This window comes from Miniopterus natalensis, chromosome 5 (genome assembly GCF_054644295.1).
Source record: "Miniopterus natalensis isolate mMinNat1 chromosome 5, mMinNat1.hap1, whole genome shotgun sequence".
Classification (NCBI taxonomy): domain Eukaryota; kingdom Metazoa; phylum Chordata; class Mammalia; order Chiroptera; family Miniopteridae; genus Miniopterus; species Miniopterus natalensis.
Genome location: NC_142085.1, coordinates 36,190,780 through 36,210,694, shown reverse-complemented (window position 1 = coordinate 36,210,694; position 19,915 = coordinate 36,190,780). Strand labels below are relative to the sequence as shown.

The 19,915-nt window shown below is 40.0% G+C and overlaps 1 protein-coding gene across 1 annotated transcript in view; it reads left to right on the top strand.

Annotated features, from left to right (window-relative positions):
- Nucleotides 1-19,915, top strand: part of IMPG1 (interphotoreceptor matrix proteoglycan 1) — a 106,652-nt gene that overhangs the window by 9,668 nt on the left and 77,069 nt on the right. The window contains 1 exon segment of the mRNA XM_087817144.1: nucleotides 14,419-14,652. Coding sequence (XP_087673270.1) covers nucleotides 14,419-14,652 — 234 coding nt within the window.

Sequence of the window (19,915 nt, the reverse complement as noted above, 5' to 3'; positions counted from 1 at the left end):
TTCTAAGGTTAGTTCACAAAATTCCACAAAACGCCTTATTGAGGCTTGCTTCAAATTGTGTTGAATCTATAGATCAATTTGAGGAGAATTGATAATGTTGTCTTTCTATCTAAGAACATGGAATATCTTTCTTTTCATTAGTTCCTTAGAATAAAGTTGCATAATTAATTTAATAAAGGGCTATCGCATCTTACCTCTAGCTCCTTTATATTAATTGTGATCATGTAAATGGCATTCTTATTACACTTTCTATATAGAAAAGTTATTGGATTTATATCCCATAGCTTTGCTGAACAATCTTAATTCTGAAAATTTACTAGCAATTCTTTGACATTTTCTACTTAAAAATTATGTCACTTATGAATAAAGAAAATTCGAGTTTTTTTCTTTTCTGTCTTTGTATCTTTTACTTCTTTATATTTTCTTACTGCCCTTCAGAGGTCATCTAGTATAATGCTAAAGAGGAATGGTAATTGCATGCATTCTTAACTTGATACTGATCTTGAAAGGAATGATTTCATAATTTGCCATTAAGTATGATGCTTGTATTAGATTTGGATTGGTTTGTCTTGTTGTAAATGCCCTATATCAAGTTTTTTTGAAAATTACTCTCTATTCCTAAGAGTTTTAATTATGAATAAATATAAAAATTTACTGGATACTTCTATATCTATTGACATTACCAAATGGTTTTTCTGTCTTAATTCATTAATGTGATAAATTACCTTAATCAATTTTCAATATTAAACCAACCCTACAATCCTGATATGAATTCAGTGTGGTCATGGCCTTTTTCATACCCTGCTGGATTCCATTTGCTAACATTTTATTTCAAATTGTTACTTTCAAATTCATAAGTGAGATTGAAGCATGATATTTTTTTTCATATTTTTCATGTCAGGTTTTGTAAGAGTTTGTATAAAAATGCAATTCACTTTTTCTTGAATGTTTGATAGAACTCGCTGGTGAGTCTAGAGAATTATATTCATGGAAAGATATTTGACTATTAACTTAAAATTTTTAAAGGATATAATAATAATTAGGTTTTCTATCTTTTATATTAGTTTTGGTAAGTTATATTACATTTCTAGAATTTATTCATATAAATTTCATAAAATTTCAAATTTATTGACAAAATATTACTCATGACGCCTTCTTGTTACATTTTTCGTATATGTAGGACGTATAATGAAATGATGGCCTCTTCTTTCAGCCTTGATAGTAGTTAATTGTGTCTTCTCAACCTTACTTGATCAATCTTGTTTTTGTTTTTGTTATTAATATTTTCAAAGGAAAAATGTTTGGCCTTTACATTTCCCTTTCTTCTCTTTTATGTTATCTTCTCTTTTACATTTTATTAATCTCTGCTCTTTATTTTCCTTGTATTTTTTAATTTACTTTTTCTTCTGCTAACCTCTTGAGAGAGATGCTTAGCTCATTAATATTTAGCCTTTTTTTCCTAAAATAGGCTTTTAAATAAGGTAAATTTATCTTTCAAGTACTGATTTAGCTATATCCCACAAGTTTTATTATGCAGTATTTTTATCTTTTGATAAAGGTATTTCTAATATCCAGCATGATTTCTTCATTGACTTATGGGTTAATTTAAGGGTAGTGTGTGTTTTTTTAATTTCCAAACATATGGAGATTTTCCAGTTGGTTTTTAAAACTGGTTTTTAACTTACCTCCCTATTAGTCTGAGAACATAATGTACATGCATTATAGTCCAGTATATAGTCATTATTTGTATAGGTTCTCCCTGTGCTTGAAAACAAAATATATATTTATATTTAATATAAACATATTTTTAAATTTTATAATGTTTTATATATATTCATTGGGTCAAGTTTAATTATGTTTTCAAAATTCTATATCCTCACTAATTTTTATCTGCTTCTATCAATTACCAAGAAAGATCTCTTAAAATCTACCTGCTGTTATTGTTGAGTTTACTTTCTTTACTGTTCTGTCAATTTTTGCTTTATATATTTTGAGTTTTATTACTAAGTACATAAAATTATAACTTGTCACATATTTCTGGTAACTTTTAAATTTTTATCATCATGATGTGACTGTCTTCATCTTTGTATTGCTTTCTGCCAAAGAAGGAAATTCACCCACTGGTGTACTGCAACTGACCCATACTAACTTACAGGGCTCAATTGTGCACCTTTCTTCCCAACTCAGCGCCCAATAATATCACATTAGTGGCTTGAAATCAGCCATGGAGAAGTATTAACACATGGAAATTGGCAAGTGCTGCAAAAGAGGCCTTCTCATCCATCCCAAAAAATTGGTTATTAAACATTTACTAGCAGAGCTCTGACTTTATTTGATATTAATATAGCTATACCAACTTTCTTTTGCTTAGTATTTGCATATTATAACTTTTCCCATTCTTTCAATGTCACCTTCTCTATAGTTTTTCATTTAAATGTGTCTATCAAAACAGTATATAGTGGGATTTTTTTAATGCAATCTGACAATCTTTGTGTTTTAACATTTTGTTCATTTGTTTTTAATGTGTCCCAAATATTGCACAGGACATACTTATACTAAAAAATTATTAGTTGTTTATCAGAAATTCAAATTTAACTGAGGGTTTTATATTTTATTTGCTAAATGAGGCAATGCTATTTTTATCTTATTTCTAGCCCTAAACGTCAGAATAAATAAAAAGGTGCCAAACCAGCCCGGTTGGGTGGCTCAGTTGGTTGGAATGTTGTCCTGTATACCAAAAGGTTGGGGGTTCGATTCCTGGTTAGGGCACATACCTAGGTCGTGGGTTCGATCCCCAGTTGGGGAGCATACAGGAGGCAACTGATCTATGGTTCTCTTTCTCTCTCCCTCCTTCTCTCTCTAAAGTTAATAAAAATATATCCTCAGGTGAGAATTAAAAAATAAAATAAAAGATACATAACTTTAAAAAAAGGTACCAGATCATAATAACAGCTACCAATGTTCAAGGCCTTCCACAAAACTCTTGACATCTATTTTTTCATTTAATTTTTAAAACTATATAACATGCCAACTTTAATGCAAAACCATGGTGTCAGAATTACTTTTATACCCTTTTTAGACTAGAAATCTGAACTATATGGAGACTATTTGCCCAAGTTCAGGAAGTAGCTTTGAAAAGCACAGCTATCTTGTATAAATTCAGCCCCACAGGAACTCAAAATGAAGTTTAACTTTTTCCTCTGCTTGAACTTTGATAGGTCCTTATGCATCAGAAAGTTTAACAGGCAGAGATTTGCAACTGTTTCTGATTAGTCTGCTCCAATTCTGCTCTCCTTAACTAGTTAAAATATCATTCTTTTGTAGCAATATTGCACCAATGCTATACCTGTAATTCTCTTTACTCAGAATTACCAACATATTCCAAAATCAAGTTTACATAAGAGCACTAAAACTACAGAGTTGTGTATTGCATGATTTATAATATTAAAATCATGGGCAGACTCAGAAAGTAAAGATGTTGGGCTAAATTAAAGCTGATTCTGATATGAGTACTTCAGATATGGTAAGACTCTAACAAGATAAATATTCCCCAAATATATAGCACCCCTGAGAATTAGAGGGAGAAAGGTACCCCATGTTCCGGCAACCCAGTACAGCTGGAACCAGAAGGAAAGTGGCACAAATCATTAATGTGTCCCATAAGCAAATCCACATTCTTGTCCCCTGACATTTCCTAAGTGCACCCCCAACTTCTGAAGTTAGCTTCTCCTGAGTTTGGGGGTATTTTTTTATTGGCTCTTGGTAAGTTTCTGAATTCCTACTACTTGTCTCCCCACTGACTTCCAAACAGATCAGGGACTGAATCTGCCTCTGGCTTGTGAATGACCTGATGCTGTTCCAGCATAATCCTTTGGTTCCCATATCATTCCACCTTTGTGTCAAGCCAGGCCATAAAAATGCTCTGAAAACTACAACATCCCATGTATTTGTGAGGTACAATTCATCATCCACATACCTTAGATTTACTTTCTGAATTCCATTCTGAATCTCTTATCCATCACCTTATGTATTCACATAAGCTCCACATTTTGAAACCTGTGGGGATGGTGCCAAAACACTACACATGATGGGTTAAAAATTGGGAAGCAGAAGCAATGAACAAGGTTAGTAGAATTTACATTAATGTAAGGATGAGATGGTTAAAAGTGACTTAGCCCTAGTTGATTTGACTCAGTGGTTAGAGCATGAGGACACGGACTGAAGGGTCCTGGGTTCAAGTCTGACCAAGTGCACATATCTGGGTTGCAGGTTCAATCCTGGTCCCGATCAGGGTGCCGGTGGGAGGCAACCACAATGTGTCTCTCTCACATTGATATTTCTTTTCTCTCTCTCTCTCTCTCTCTCTGCCTCCTCTCTCTCTAAAAAGCAACGGAAAAATATCCTTGGGTGAGAATTTTTTTAAAAAAGTGGTTCAATAGGCTTGGTCCTACATGTATGCAGAGAACTTAGCTGCCCAACTAAGATGATCTGTGGGGTGCTAAAAAATCCAGCTGCTGGAAAAAGCACTGGTTTCTCTGTCAACTCCTGAAAACGAGCCTTAGCTAAGCTGGCCAGCAACTTGAACATAATTGTTCTCACTTTGTTTCACATCCTATTTTCTTCTACCTGACCTCAGCATTAAGCCAACTCCATTCACCATCTCTTCCCTCAAAGTACTATGCTTCACAGTGAATCACAGCTTATGGAAATATCCTACTCTTCCAACTTTCAAGACTGGCTTATTTAAGGGAGGAAGGATTTCGCTGATCTTGCTTCTCTATTCATGTAAAAAGCATTTACGATCCTTAACATCTTCAACTTTTCTGCTAAAATTCTCAAGCAAACTTAGCACGCTAGGAAAAAGCAACAGTGTTGATCCTGTGGTTTCTCACAACCTCGGACACAGCACTGCGCACCTGGAGGGCACTTGAGAGTCAAGGGCATTGCTTGGTTCTGGAACTGCAGGAGGAACAGCGCCTCTGGAACTGGCTGGGAGTCGACTTAGTCAAGAGGCTGCATTATGACCTTGTAGGAGACCTTCAAGCCACCCCATGACAAACACCTCAGCTGTGTTTCTTTTACTTCCCAGGACAGAGAGTAGCCATTCATCTTTGAGAACACCCCTCCCCTTCTCCATATGCCATCCTCTCTCTCCCCACCAACAGGATGGGAGTCAGCACACACTTCTGTCCTGGGTACAGGTAAAGACGAGGCCCTGCCAACCTCCTGCCTCTCCACTCCCTGACACTTACCAGTCATGGAGAGCTCACCCCTCCACCCTTTCAGAGGGCCAGCCCCTCTGGACAGAGAGGAGACACCTCCCTTTCTCCTTTCTACTTCTCCCTTCAACTTCAGCGTTGCTCCTACCCACTCACCTAGCTGCATATGCCATGAGCAAAATTTCCTGGCATCTTACCTATAAATCTGGTTCTTCCTCTTTTTTATAGTGCAGTGAGGTAGAAGGGGGACTTAATACATATAGAGAGAGAGAGAATAAAAAATAAGAGTAAGCAACTTTTATTTCTTGTAATGGTTTTCCAAGATTTTAGTACTTTCCTTTCTGATATATCAAGTGTAATGGCTAAATCTGATTTTTGCAATGAGAAGAAAGATAATGCAACTGCTCTAATCTTTGAGAGAACACTGATTTTCACCGTCAGCAGAGAGTGATGTTGCTAAACAAATACCAGTTTGGGAGGTAAGGAAAGCTGCAATAGCATCTAAGTTTCAAAGCTTTAGAGAGGGCCATGGTGCCGCATCTCCTCCAGGCATCACTGATAATCAGTCTGTATGCTGGCCACTGTGAGAGAGTGTTCTCTTCATATTTCATTAAAGAAAACCATTGGAAATTTCCTTAATTTCTAGAATCCTCTTTGCTATCATTTATTTCAGCACACTTTCACTGGGGTGGACACTGTGGAAGTTTATTGGGAGCTGCATGTAGGAAGAGAGGTGGGAAAGCAAGATGTGGATGCTGCTGTGTTCCTGCAAAAAACAGTGAGCTTAAAATCCATGCAATTTTCTGGAACAGCATTAAACAAAGTATTCGGTATAACTGCAAAATTTTTGAGGCGTGTTCAGATATGTTAAGCACAATGTACATCTCATTGCCCTTGTTCTTTGGAGAAAAATTTTCAGGTGTGTAATTGAGCATTTCTACTAATGTGGGGGTGGACCAGATATAATAATAGAACACAAACAAGCCAAGCATTTGCATAGAGGCCGCAACCCCTCACTCTTTTTTGGTAAGGTTGGGAAGTTTATGCAAGATTAAATTATCATTTTTTAAAACTTTCATTCATTGATTTGGTCCTGAAATGTTATCCACTTTCTCTCTTTGGAGTTCTGTTCTTCAAATGGAGATTTCTATTCTGTAGGAATTCCAGTAACTTTGTCTCTACTCTTAATTTGTTCATTAAGACATTACCACCCTTTCCCTTGAGAAAAAAATAATGGGTTCGCTAAGTGCTTATACCAGTGGCTGCTGCTTTCATGACAATGCTTCCCTGAAAGCCCATTTCCCATTTCCTGTTGTCTGTAATTGTCACTATATGTATACAGTAATCCTATGCTGTAAGCCTGCAAAGTCAGATGACTGGAAAATACTCCTCTAGAAGAAAGAGTTTGGTGAGGAATGGTCCAAACAGGTTAGTAAGAATCCACTTTAACACACCATCAAGAAAGAAATGAATTCATGGGCAAGGCTGAGCCCTGAAATGGGAACTTTGCAAGCAGCCTATGGCTGGAGGCAAACCTTGGTGCAGGACGGATAAACATATAGTCTTTAATGATATGACAGGAAGATAGTGTGACCTGTAACGATTTCCAGGATATTGGTCAATATCAAGGTGACATGACCACCAGCCTAGAACCTAAAGTGGAAAAGATACTTTTGACTGAAGGGCTAGCTAGCCTTCACATTAGCTAGTAGACATGCTTAGGCAATGCTTAGTCAATCTAACCTTAAAACAATAAATGGGGGGTCAAAAGGTCAGTATTTCAGAGCTGCTACTCCACCCTTGGCCGGATTGAACTTTTTCTTAGGATAAAGTAATGTTTGAATTCAGTATTTGAACCAGCTGTTTCATTAATTGCCTTTTCTACATATCTGGAAATTTCCAAACTTGTCATAGCCATACTAGGTTGCAGGATCTGGGTCAGCTCTAGGATAGAGTGGCTAAGGAAATTTAATTTAAACCCCAATTTATACCTTCAGTGTCAACCACTTTCCTTAGCCTGCTGCAAGTTGACCTGTCTATGGACATGTTGTACTCCTTCCTGCCCACCTAAATATTTCCCATCTGCCAGGCCTTTCATGAGTACCTCCCAGCCCAATGGGAGTCCATCCCACCATGCTGAGTCTCAACCCTTCCTCAAATGGTGTGTTTTGCTGCAAAATCACCACCCTCACCACCACCCCCATCAATAAATGTCAATACTCAACATGTACAATTCCAAACTCAAAGAAGTGATTATTGGAGTTATATTTTCCAAAGGCTAGCTTCAGTGTATTATGTGTTAGATAGCGACACCTTCTGGTGAAGTGTCATATTAGCATGCTGAATACGCAAGGCTCTATGAGCACATTGCAAACATCAAAATTAAAAAGGATGAAAGAAAAGAGAGGAGAAAATGAAGGGAGGGAATGTTGGTCACTTTGCCTGTGGTAGCAGAGGAATCTTCACACATATAGGAGCTTGCTTTGTTTTAGGAAAGGAGATAAAGACAGATCTTTCCAAAAGTTTTGCTGGGTGAATAGAAAAATGGGTCAGTAGCTGGAGGAGATGTGGTATCAAGAGAGAATCTTTTAAATAGAAGGGAAAAAATAATAGCATGTTTGTAGGCTGATAGGCATAATCCAGCAGAAAGAGGGAAAATTACGGTGCAGGCGAAGGAAAGGAGAGTTTCTGGAAGAATGTCCTTGAGAGGTGAAAAAGGCCGGACCCGGTATATAAGGAATTGGCCTTACATAGAAGAACTGACCGCTCATCAAGTGGTCACAGGAGGGAAAGCAGAGCATTTGAGCACAGATGCAGCCAGTGAGCAGATGCAGTGCTGGAAATTCATAAAGTTGTCTTCTGGCTCCTCTTGTTCTCAATAAAATGTGAAGCAAGGTCATCAGCTGAGAGTGAGAATTGGCAAGAAATGCAGGAAATCTGAGAAAGGTTGTGTGCAGTTCTCCAAGAGAATTTGAAAATCAATGAACCAGGGAAATGTAGTGTAATATAATTTAAGGATCATAAATTTAAAGTGCATCTTATTGCTTGTTTTTTCTCCAGCCACGTTCAGCTACAAGAGTGCAGGTGTGGAGTAGGCAGAGGGTTGGATTTAACCATGGTTATGGTTTTGCCTATCAAGTACAATAACTGAGGGGCCAGGAAGTTGAGGGCTTGTCACCCTAAACAGCCAGGCAATATTAATATTCTCTCTCATTGATGCCCATATCTTAAATTGGTTCCATTTATTATTTATTTACTCTTGAACGAATTGAAAGATTTGGGGGATGCTGACTTCACTAAAATATACTTTATGCCTAAACCATCTCCTTTCTGTTCTTCTTTAAAAATTTTTTTAAATACGTTTTTATTGATTTCCAAGAGAGAAAGGGAGAGGGAGAGAGAAATAGAAACATCAATGATGAGAGAGTCATTGATCCGCTGCCTCCTTCACGCCCCCTACTGGGGATGGAGCCCCAAACCCACGCTTGTGCCCTGACCTGGAATCGAACCTCTACCTCCTCCATCATAGGTCGATGCTCAACCACTGAGCCACTCCAGCCGGGGTCCTTTTTCTTCTTTTGATTTTCATTCACAAAGGAGTTTTTTGTCTTTTCACCTAGGATATTACCTTTAATAGGATGGCTGTGTCCAAAGCCTCTGATATTAGACACTGTAGAAGGGAATAGAAATTTCAAAGGGTAGTTGCAATAATACAGGTGGATAGGACATATGAAGCTATTTTTCATGGTCTAATGGTTTTTTAAAATGAATCTAATTTATATGTTGTAAAAGACCCATTACTATTTCCACAGGACTTTTTCATTAATTCGCTTAATGAATATGTATTGCATAGCTATCATGTACAAAACATTGCGCTAGGCAAGCACCAAGGTGGCTTGAGAGAGGACAGGGTTACAGTACTGAGGTATTTGCAGTCTAAAAGTGCTGTTTGCAGCCTGGCTGGGCGTGTCTCAGCAGTTGAGCCTGACCTAGGATCCAGGCATCGGGGTTCTATTCCCTGTCAGGGCACATGCCGGGGATGCCGGCTCCATCCCCAGTCATGGGCCTGCAGGAGGCAGCCGGTCAATGACTTTCTCATCATTGATGTTTCTCTCTCTCTCTCTATCTCTTTTCCTCTCTCTGAAATCAATAAAGATATATTTAAAAAATAAATAAAAATAAAAGTGGTGTTTGCAAATACAGAGATATTTACAGCCTAACGGGGGAAACTCCTGTATTTAGGACAAGTTACTGTGCAAACACTGCACCGCAAGTTGCGTGCCATTGGCTCATCTAAGTCGCCACGATATGGCCCACTGCGCCTGGAACAGCGCGCACCGAGGGGCGCGGCGGCTCAGGAGGCGCGCTGGGGAGATGAGCCGCTGGGGGAGCGGGTGGGCGCGTAGGGTCAGTGAGTGACTCCTGCGCGTGGGGCTGAGAAAGCTGAGGAGGGAGGGAGGGGGAGCTTGGGAGCTGCCCTCCGAGGAAAGGGAGGCGCCCTGCAAAGAAGGCAGAGAGGAGCCCTCCGCGCGGAGGAGCGGACAAGCTCCGGGGAGCGCCGCGGGGAAGCGCCGCAGGGCCGCGGGCCGCGCCGTCCGCCTGTGCGCGGAGGAGCGATGGCGGGACGCGGGGCATTAGGCGGCACAGCGCCCCCGGAGGTGAGCGCCCGGAGTCCCAGATGGAGGAGCCCTCCCGGGGCGCTCGCCCCGCGCCCGTCCCCGAGAGCTGCGCACGCAGCGGCCCGTCCACGGCGCAGGGAGCCTGCGGGGGGCGCCGCGATCCCGCAGCCACGGGCGGGGGAGCTCGGGCCCAGGGAGGCGGGCGGTCGGGGCGCGCGGCTGGTGGGTCCCGGGGCCCGCGCCCATGGAACCGCTGAAACCACTGAAACACTGTCAACCGTTGAAGGACCTATGATTTGCGTTGCTACTACATTTGTGTTTCCCAAATAATGAACATATTTAAGTTAAATTTGGAAAGTAAGCACCATGAATATTAGCTGTTCACCTGTATTTAGAAGCTCTGAGTAGTCAAATGTATTAATTTTCATTTTTGTCCTTTCCTCATTCAATGATAGTACTATTTCCCAAAACTACTGTCTTAAGGATTGTTTTCCTGGTGATTAATCTTAATATAGTACAATCGCATTTATTTTTGTCCAAATTTATAATCTATTTTAAAGTTTCCCATATGCTTGAACTCTAGAAAAAGTAGAGGGTTTTTTTGTTTTGTTTTTTCTGAAATCACTTTGCTCTTTTCTTCTCTTTCTAACTTTGAACTTCTCTTGCTGACTTTGAACTTCACCCAGAGACAGTTGATGGCGGCCAACACGTCCTCATGCAGGCGAGACTCATGTTTTGTCATCATCTTAGAAAAATATTTCTGCCTCAAAAAATTTTTCCAATCTTCTGTTAAATATGCTCCCTCTTAATAGCATGTCGTTCAACTACCAATTTATTCTCATTAAACTTTTACCTATTTTCCCCCCAAATACTTACATAAACTAAAAATATCAACTCATGAAAACGCATCCAAAAAATCAGCGTTCAGTTCAATATAAAGGTTATAATTCACCCAGCCCTGGAGGACAGCATCTAATACATCTAATTGCTTTACCCACGAGTGCTTTCATTAGCTCCAATAAATAACAGCTCTTTTTACCTCATTGAAATCTTTAATATTCCATATTGTAATTCTTTAAAAAAAAATTCCTTGCCCTGCTGGGCGTGCCTCAGCGGTTAAGCATCGACCTAGGATCCAGGCGATCAGGGTTCGATTCCCGGTCAGGGCACATGCCTGGGTTGCGGGCTGCAGCCGATCAATGACTCTCTCATCATTGATGTTTCTATCTCTCTCTCTCCTTCTCCTTTCCTCTCTCTAAAATCAATAAAGATTTATTTTTAAAAATAAATAAAAATAATAAATAAATAAATAAATAAATAATAAATACATAAATAAATAAATAAATAAATAAATAAATAAATAAATAAATAAATAAAAATTGCTTTATTTTATCTGAAATCCTTGGGGAAAACACAGACTTTGTCATAGTGGCTTGTCCTGTACATATCCTTGGATCCAAGTAACCACAAGTCCCTGTTCTCAGAGATCTTGCCCCCATATCTTCGTGAGCAATGACTTGGGTTAGGGACACAGGCAAAATATTCTGATCCCTCTCAGGTGATAATATTATTACAAGGACCCCCCTGAGGTTGGTTTATGTAATCTAGAGAAACACCGCAGGCTAAGGTATCTGATGCTCATGTGGTACAAGAAACCAGAGGAAGGGAGCAGATACAAGGAAAACATACAGAACTGTCTCTGGAGGTATCTGTAGCTAAGTCTTTGCTATCCCAGGGGGCAGAAATAGGACTAATGTGTGGAAGCCACTGGAAGGTAACTTTCAGCTAAAAGGAAAGAATTATCTAAATACAAATAAAAAAATGGAACAAGGTGCTTCCTAGAGGAAGGAGGCAGCCACTTCTCCAGTATTCGCCTTGGGTTTCTTCCAGTAGGGAGACATTAAAAACTGTGTGCTTATATAAGTTACTTTTCAAACAAGGACGCATTTGAGAATAAAAGTATAACGGCAATAAACCAGGATCTCCCAAGCAAACAGATTCTCATGTCACCTTAATTCACGCTAGTTGTTGACCACCAGCTGTGTGGACATGTTCACATGTGGAAAAGAAACCTCCTAGGGGAAAGGGAGCAAGTCAGAGCTCATGGGAATGCTGAGAAACTTGACCTTCTCACCCCCCTTATATTCTCACCCTGATAAGATAAAGTCCAAAGATCCAGATCAAACAGGATCTATGCGAGCAAGCCTTGACATAAGCAAAGAGTTAAGAACCAGAGGGAAAAGTTCAGGGGCATTGTTCCCAGAGCCAGGATGGAATAAATGCAAGTTATTCAGAGACATCCACCAGAGCCTAACATAAAAAAGTAAAAGTGGAGCCAACTCCAAAGGACTGAAGAGTATGGAGGTAAGAGCAGGACCAGTCTAATAGCAGGACTCCCCGCATTGCAGTCAGGCACTGAGGAGAAAGTGGAGAAGTGCAGGGTGTGTGAGGAGCACTATTCCCTGTGATCTGTGCTTACCGTGCCAAGTAGGTCTCAAATTATCCAAAGATGCACATTTTTTCTTCAGTGCTTAATGGTGATTGAAATATAAGTACAGAAGCTTTACTACAACTTACCACACTGTAATTGATAACTGTTAAGAAGGGTTATTAAAAATTAACATTCCTAATCCAAAATTTCCATTTCGCCAATCGCAGCGGCCACTAATGGCTATATACTCAGCTCCTATTCCCCTTCTTGCACTTTGCCCTGATGTTGAATGGGCACTTTCTGCTTTGCCATGCAGCCAAGCTGACTTAGGGAAAACTGATCCCACTCCACAGTTAGAGCCAATGAGGATAATCCCAGTCCCCTACCCTGTGATCTTCAACTCAAGCCAACAGCACTACCTATTTCTTCGCAAGTGGTATTGGTCCAGACACGTGGCATAAATTAGCCATACTTTAGGGAAAGGCTATTTTTCAACATGAACAAGGGCAAGCGTGTTTAACTTGGTGTAAGCCAGCTTATTGATAAAGTCACCACATGAAGGAACTAAGCAAAGAGGAAAGAGTGGCAGCAAGGCAGAGCCAGAGCTTGTTTTCACCAGGCCTTCCCTACCTTCCGATTTCCTTTGTATGAGATAATATCATCCTTATTGTTTAAGCTAGTTTGAGGTGAATTATCTTGACTCTTCTGCTGAAAGTACTCTTACAGGTTCACAAAACTGTGGTCCCCAAACCTGTCTGCACACTGGAGTCACCTGGGGACTTTCACAAGTTGCTGATGCCCATGTTCCACTCAGAACATGGTTTATTGGTGTGATGTGCAGCTGGGTGAGCAAATGAAACTCTCAGATCCCTTCTATTCTGGAGATTCTTAAGAATTTATCACTGCCCGAGACAGACGAAGTACCCTGAGACCCCTCAAAGTGACAGAGAATATGTGTCCCACCAGGGACTCTGTCAACCCCCAGAATGAAAGAGGAATGTTTATTCTTTGCAGCAAGATTTGCATTATTGCCCAGCTACCCTGCTTGGATTTCTGCTTGATCTCTTTGTCTGTACCACATTTCAAAAGATAGTGTTCGAGAGCCTTCTGTAGTAAAATTGTAATATAAATCTCTGGAAGTCACATGCAGATAGTCCCAAGGAGCCAGAGTGGTTTCAACTGTTCATCAAGAATTCCTCTGAAATGCTGTAATGGGTAAAAGCACAGAGATCAAGTGGGAAAAGAGGAGTCGAGATTTGCCCACACTGTTAACATGCCCTAATACCTCTAGCTCTCAGTACCCTGTGCAGTAAACTGAAAAACATAATATCTGTTTTATCTATATAATAGAGTTTTTGTGAGAATGATATGAGATAATACATATGAAAAATTTCAAAAGACAAATAAGTGCTCACTGAATGTAAGTTATTAGTCTAGAGGGTTTAAAATGAAATCTAGACTTAACCCTAATAGACACAGCAGAGCGGCAGGAAGAAATGGGTTGGGGAGCTAAGTTTTCTGCCAGCCTCCTCTCTTTGAGAGCTTCTTCATCTTTCCCCTCACCACCCTGCATAAAATAACAAGCTTGCTCTGTAAAGGCAATTCTCAGACATGTTCTGGCCCTTACACACTTTCAGCCAGATTGACAGCCCCTGAGCTCCACCCATATGGAAATCCTAGGACTGACACTACTAGTCAGGAAGGCTGTTTTGTTGCATTTCCCCCCTAGGTTTTTAGAAGCACCCCTCTTCATCATCGAGAGTACACCTCTGGGTCCCACAATGTTATATCATTCCCCACTTGAATTATAATGTCTATCAAAAGAAGCATCTCTTGGGAGGCTTGAGTGCTAAGTGGGGAGTGATTTTTAGAGAGATGTGTGGGAAATGGTTTCAATATTTGGCAGCTCCTAAAGGCAGGATGATTTGAGATGTTGGATTTTTTTTTTTTTAATACTTGATCAGCTCATACTAGTCCCTTATTTCTGAAAGTGCCTTGTCATTGGAATATTACATTTGGTAGTTGCACCAAAGTAGAACTTTCATAAACCAGAGGGTTATAATTTTTAGTTTATTCCATTCATTTATCACATTTCACATATATCACATAAATGTATCAATTCACTAGGAAATCAATCTTTCTTTTACAGATCTCTCCATTAAAACATACCGTTCTGAAACTAAAGACATAGACAACGCCCAAAGAACTGAAACAGCTGAAGGTACTGCAAAAATGTCCAAAACGCCAACCATGAGACGAATGTTTGATTTGACAAAACACCGAACAAAAAGATCAGCATTTATCCCAGCTGGGGTTAAAGTCTGTCCACAGGAATCCACGAAACAGATTTCAACCAGTCTTCAAGCTTATTATAGATTGCGAGGTAAGGAAAGAAATGAAACCTGTTTAGCCTTTGGTTCTTTTCATCCCTTCCTTTTAATCTCCTATAGATCATACTCATCCCCAAACTTCCAGTCGCTCATTTAGTCACAAGAGTTATAAAAATGAGCCAACTAATCAGAGAGTAATGAATAATAAACATTCACAACAGTGATGGGTATCAGCTCTTACTCTTTATAATAATAATAATGTCCTGTGCAATACAGAACCATTAGGGCATTTAACAAGTAACCAGGAAAGCCTTGGCACCTGAGATATACCTCTTTTATTTTGCCAAAGCCCAGTACTGAATTTTAAAGTTGCTATTATGAAGTAAGAAGCACAGGATGATTGCAACGTCAGGAACCTGAACAAGTTGACTTATGGCTTAAGATTTTATTGTTCAAAAGCAACATTACAATCCAGATCTTTCTCCTTCCTTGATAAGTATAAGTGGTTTATTGCTGGTTCAGCAAAAACTCCCAGAGCTTGGAAACCTGGAGGCACATCCAAATGCAGAGGAGTCACAGATTAACAGGAATTACCAAAGTACAGTGCAGGGGTGTTAATGGATTTACAACATAATTACTGTGGTTTCCAGTGGAGTTAGAGTGCAGTTTTTACCCCAAAACAGCATCACAGGATTCTTACAGAATTCCTGGGAGTCATTATGGAGTTCAGTTATACCACAACCGTCAATGGCTGTCCTTGTCATTCACTTACCATAGGTGAAAAAATGTCCATGGCTTCTTCATTAAAGGGGGGAGGGAATCATTAGTAGCTTCTATTTACTTCCCCAGGTAGCTCCAAATAATGCACTCAGCCTACACTCAGTTCATCTTAGATGTGAAAGTTGAGGTGGTTTACTGATCTCCACCTGCATCATACTAGATGTTTGCTTCCAATCCAGAAAGCAGTCATCCTGATCTGTTTCAATCCCACTGGCTATAGCGGGCTGGCTCAGTTCTAGCCTGTGATGTGTTGCCCATCAAACGACTGAAAAGCATTTCAGGATACTAACATCCCCAAAAGTCCTTGAGTATTTACACTTGTAATATGTGCAAGGGTTGCACTAATACAGAGAGTTCTTACTGGGTTTTGGAGGCATAATTAACTAACAGTATCAAAAATAGCAAGTCTTATGTTCCTCATATGCCTCACTTTATGTAGAAGCAAAGAGATATTTGCTTTCTGAAAGAAGCCACACCCACAGAGAAGTGACAAGTAGTGACTGGATCATAGTCAGAAGAAGGACTCTAACTACCGAAAATCAAGTGCACCATCTGAATATTCTGAGATCCAAGCACAGCACCTCTGCATGGCTGGTTCTCATTAAATGTTGTTGATGAGCACAGAAGGCAAAGAGGTCATTGGGAATGCAAAGAAAAGACAGTGACGTGTGTAAATTATTCATTTTGAATGTGCCTACACTTTGATCCAATAATGACAGGAGTAAATTCCATTTTATTTGTTCATGGATGGAAGTATAAACATATGGTATAGTCATCACACTGAATATGAACACGACTATTGCTAACTATTTCACTTAACTTCTAATTCTTTATGACATTCACAAATAGGATTCATCACAGGTATTTGTAGAAAAGACTGTTTATTGCTGCAACCAGATTTTTAGCTCTGAATTTTATTATTAGCTCTTTATTTTTTATTAGGTTTGCCTCTTTCATTCTTGCTTTCCTGGATGAATCAAACTGCTGTTTTTCTCCCCACGGCAATGGCAGTCCATTATCTTTATGGCTGCCCCTGGGTGATATGAAATTTTACTATTCATCAACATGGGTTCTTAAGTCTAACGAATTCAGTTCATAAACTGGAAATAAGACCCAGCTACAAAGCAGTGTTTCTTTGACAGAGTAACCCACTTATTGTTTTTGTAGCTGCTCTTACAAAATGATCTGTTGACATCCTTCACATATAGGGAAGAAAGCTCCTGCATTCCTCAAATGAAATGGAATATTGAGCTATTTCTTTTCCCAATGCTTAGAGAAAATGTTCTGAGCTTCGTGTTAGAATCATAAACATGCTCATCCCAAAGAACAGGCACAGAAGAGGCAAGTTTGTTTCTGCTAGTGTCCCATGGGGGAGCCCTGTGCTCCCACCCAGGTAAACTACCTCTTTTGTGATTATCTCCCTTGAAACCATTTGCCCCCATGTCTCCCTCTCTCTCCCTTCCTTACTTCCTTTATTTCTCTCCTTCTCTTTCCCTTTCTCCCAACCCCAATACCAAAAGAGAGATCACATTGATGTGTGACTTAGAAAAAGGTAAAAATGGAGGGAGTCCTAGTTCTTGCTACTCCAATGTTGTCCACAACCCAGCAGCATCACCATCACCAACCAGGCAACTTGTTAGAAATGCAGATTCTTAGATCCAGCTCCAGACCTACTTTCAGAATCTGCATTTAAATAACATCCATAGGTAATCCATTTTCACTTTCACCTTCTAGAAGTGCTGGTCTGAAGATCTTCTAGCTAACACCCCCATTGTACAGATAAGAAAAGTGAGTTGACATGCTCAATCAGGGCCACCGTTGGTGGCAGAACAGTTAGAACTCAACATCCTAACTCCCATCTCAATGTGCTACCTCTCCACCTAATGTGTGCCCACCACTGTGGTGGGCATTTTCACAAACCATCGGTCTAACTTAATCCTTCCAAATATAAAGAACTATCCAGGAGTATATCTGGCCTCATGATGTGTATTCCCTGGGTTCTTCCTACATCTCCAAACAGCCTAGGGCATGACATTCAGCAGAAAGGCTGAGGCTCCACGGTTAGATTCCAGGCAGTGGCCAGCCACTGCGGAAAGAGTAGGAGGCAAGGCTCTGGATTTCTCCCAAATCCCTGTAGCAATCCTTCCCCATAGATTCAGAGAAGGATGGTGCACAACAGCTAAATCACGGGAGTAGAAAAATCCAATTTTCCAAAGTTTGTAAACTCCTCCCAGCCTCAAGATCCTTTGAGGCCTCAAGTTTCAAGTGTTCTTTTTTTTTTTTTTCTTTATTAGAGAGAGAGGAAGAGAGAGGGAGAGAGAGAGAATAGAAACATCTATGAAAGAGAAACATCATCGATTGGCTACCTCCTGAATGCCCCCTACTGGGGATTGAGCCCACAACCTGGGCTTGTGCCCTGACCAGAAATCAAACCCGTGACCTCCAGGTTCATGGGTAAATGCTCAACCACTGAGCCATGCTGGCTGGGCTCAAGGGTTCTTTTGGTTCTCTCTTGGTAAGGACAAGGGACTTTCCAGGTGAGTCATGGGATGGTGCTCCTGTTCTCCCAATCCCAGAAGAATTCTATGCTTCCTGGTTTGTGTTATGCTTCAGGAGGCCAAGAAAATGACATCAGAGAAGTCACCAAAAAAAAAAAAAAAAAAACACTGCAAAATAAAAAACCTGCCCCTCAAAAAGAGTCTAAAGAAAAGCTACTAGCTCCTGTTTCATCCTAACGTTTTGATCCCTATAAACTACAATGCCCCAGGGAGGTAATTCTTCAAGCAGCTTCAGGCATTTGTGCGTTGGGGGAAAAGTTCTCTCAGAGCCTTCGTGAAAAGTAGCTTTTAATGGGAATGGGGGCGTTTCACATCCCTGGGGTGGAAAAATAAAGGGCAGACAAAACAAAGCCTTCCATTAGACTGGAATAACAGGAAGATAATCTGAGACCAAAGGAAACACAGGTGAGAATGCATTGAACTGTAAACAGAAGGATTGTCACAATATGTCCTTCCAGATGCTTCATTCATGGCTGTTGTTAGTGAAAGTCACCAACACCTAGGCCTCAAAGGCAGCGCTAGTTTGTTTTATGTATTGCTGTGTATCGGACACTTAAATAGGTTTTTAAACTAAACTAGCAGGTCCATGGGGAAAGATGGAAGGGCAATATAATATCACCCAACAGAGTGTAGAGCATGTAGGCGAGAAGGATGGCAAGAGTGACTGGTTTGTTTGGACTAGACCCACAACTCAGAGCTTGAACAAATGTTGGTTCCCTCTGGCATGGCATGTAGACTCTTGACTGGAGATGAAGATCAGAAGACTTCATGATGATTGGTATCAGGAAAGGCATTAAAACTCTCTGATCCTTGCCTGGCAGGAGAGAGATCATGCTCACAAACATGGGTTCTCCAGTGAGAGATTATTATATTGGTCTCCAGGTGTGCTGACCCCTGTGACTTCCCCAAATGTGGGAAACTCACCCCTCCTTTGCAGTGGTGGGGACTGCACCCACTCCCAGCTTTGTGGGTCCTGGTCAGGTTGCTGCTGATAAATGACCTGAGATTCTGTTGGCCTGGAATTCTCTTTGCCTCTTAAAACAGAAAGGTAAGAGAAACCCAGACATAGAATAAGTGAGGAGCGAGGGAGAATGAAGCACAGTAGTAAGAGGCTCTAAACTGGTCTGCTCTCGCCTCTTTCTTCCCCTCAACCACTTTCTCGGCACAGCACTCAGTTTCTCTAGAAAATCAAGTGATGTCAACTTCTGCCCCAAAGCTTCCAACTGCCCCCTATTCCTCTAGAGTTAAAAAACAAAAACAAAAAAAATCAGCATATTATCATTGCTTATAACAGAAGTCTTCTACCTTTCTTTTGTCACTTAGTCCCCTAAAATAATTTTTAAACTATGCACACCATTGCATGCTCTTCAGTTGACATCTAACGTTTTTATTTTTATCTTAAGTTTAAGCACTTGGATAAGATGTACCTTTTGGTGAGTTGTAAATATCGATACTGAAAATAAAACAGTAATTAGAGCATCCATACGTATCCAGCAGAATCTACCGCAGCCACTCAAGACTTCCCATCAAATGCTCTAAACAAATACACGAAGGAGCTCTTCATAACAGGAGGAAACATCACATGGTTCCTTTTTCTCCACACACCCACATTTCCATTCCCACTTCAGGGTCTCATCTTAATGAAATTTATTTTAAGCTTGAAATCGGTGACTGGTTGCTCTGAAATACATCTCAGTAACAAAAATATGTGCATAAATAGAAATTATACTTTCTATTTCTCTCTTGTTACTTTATGTGTACAAAGAAATTTCTTCTGGATTCAGTTACATTTATAATTACTTTTAATATATAGTTTATTAAAACAAGTAGATATAAATTCGACAAAAAATTTAAGTAAGTCGTTATCAACAGATAGATATAAAACCAGATACAGGTTTTGTGGGTACTAATGTTCATAAATACAAAATTAGAAACAAGGCTCTGGAAGAGTCCGCTTTAAGTGAAGGACTCGAGCTTT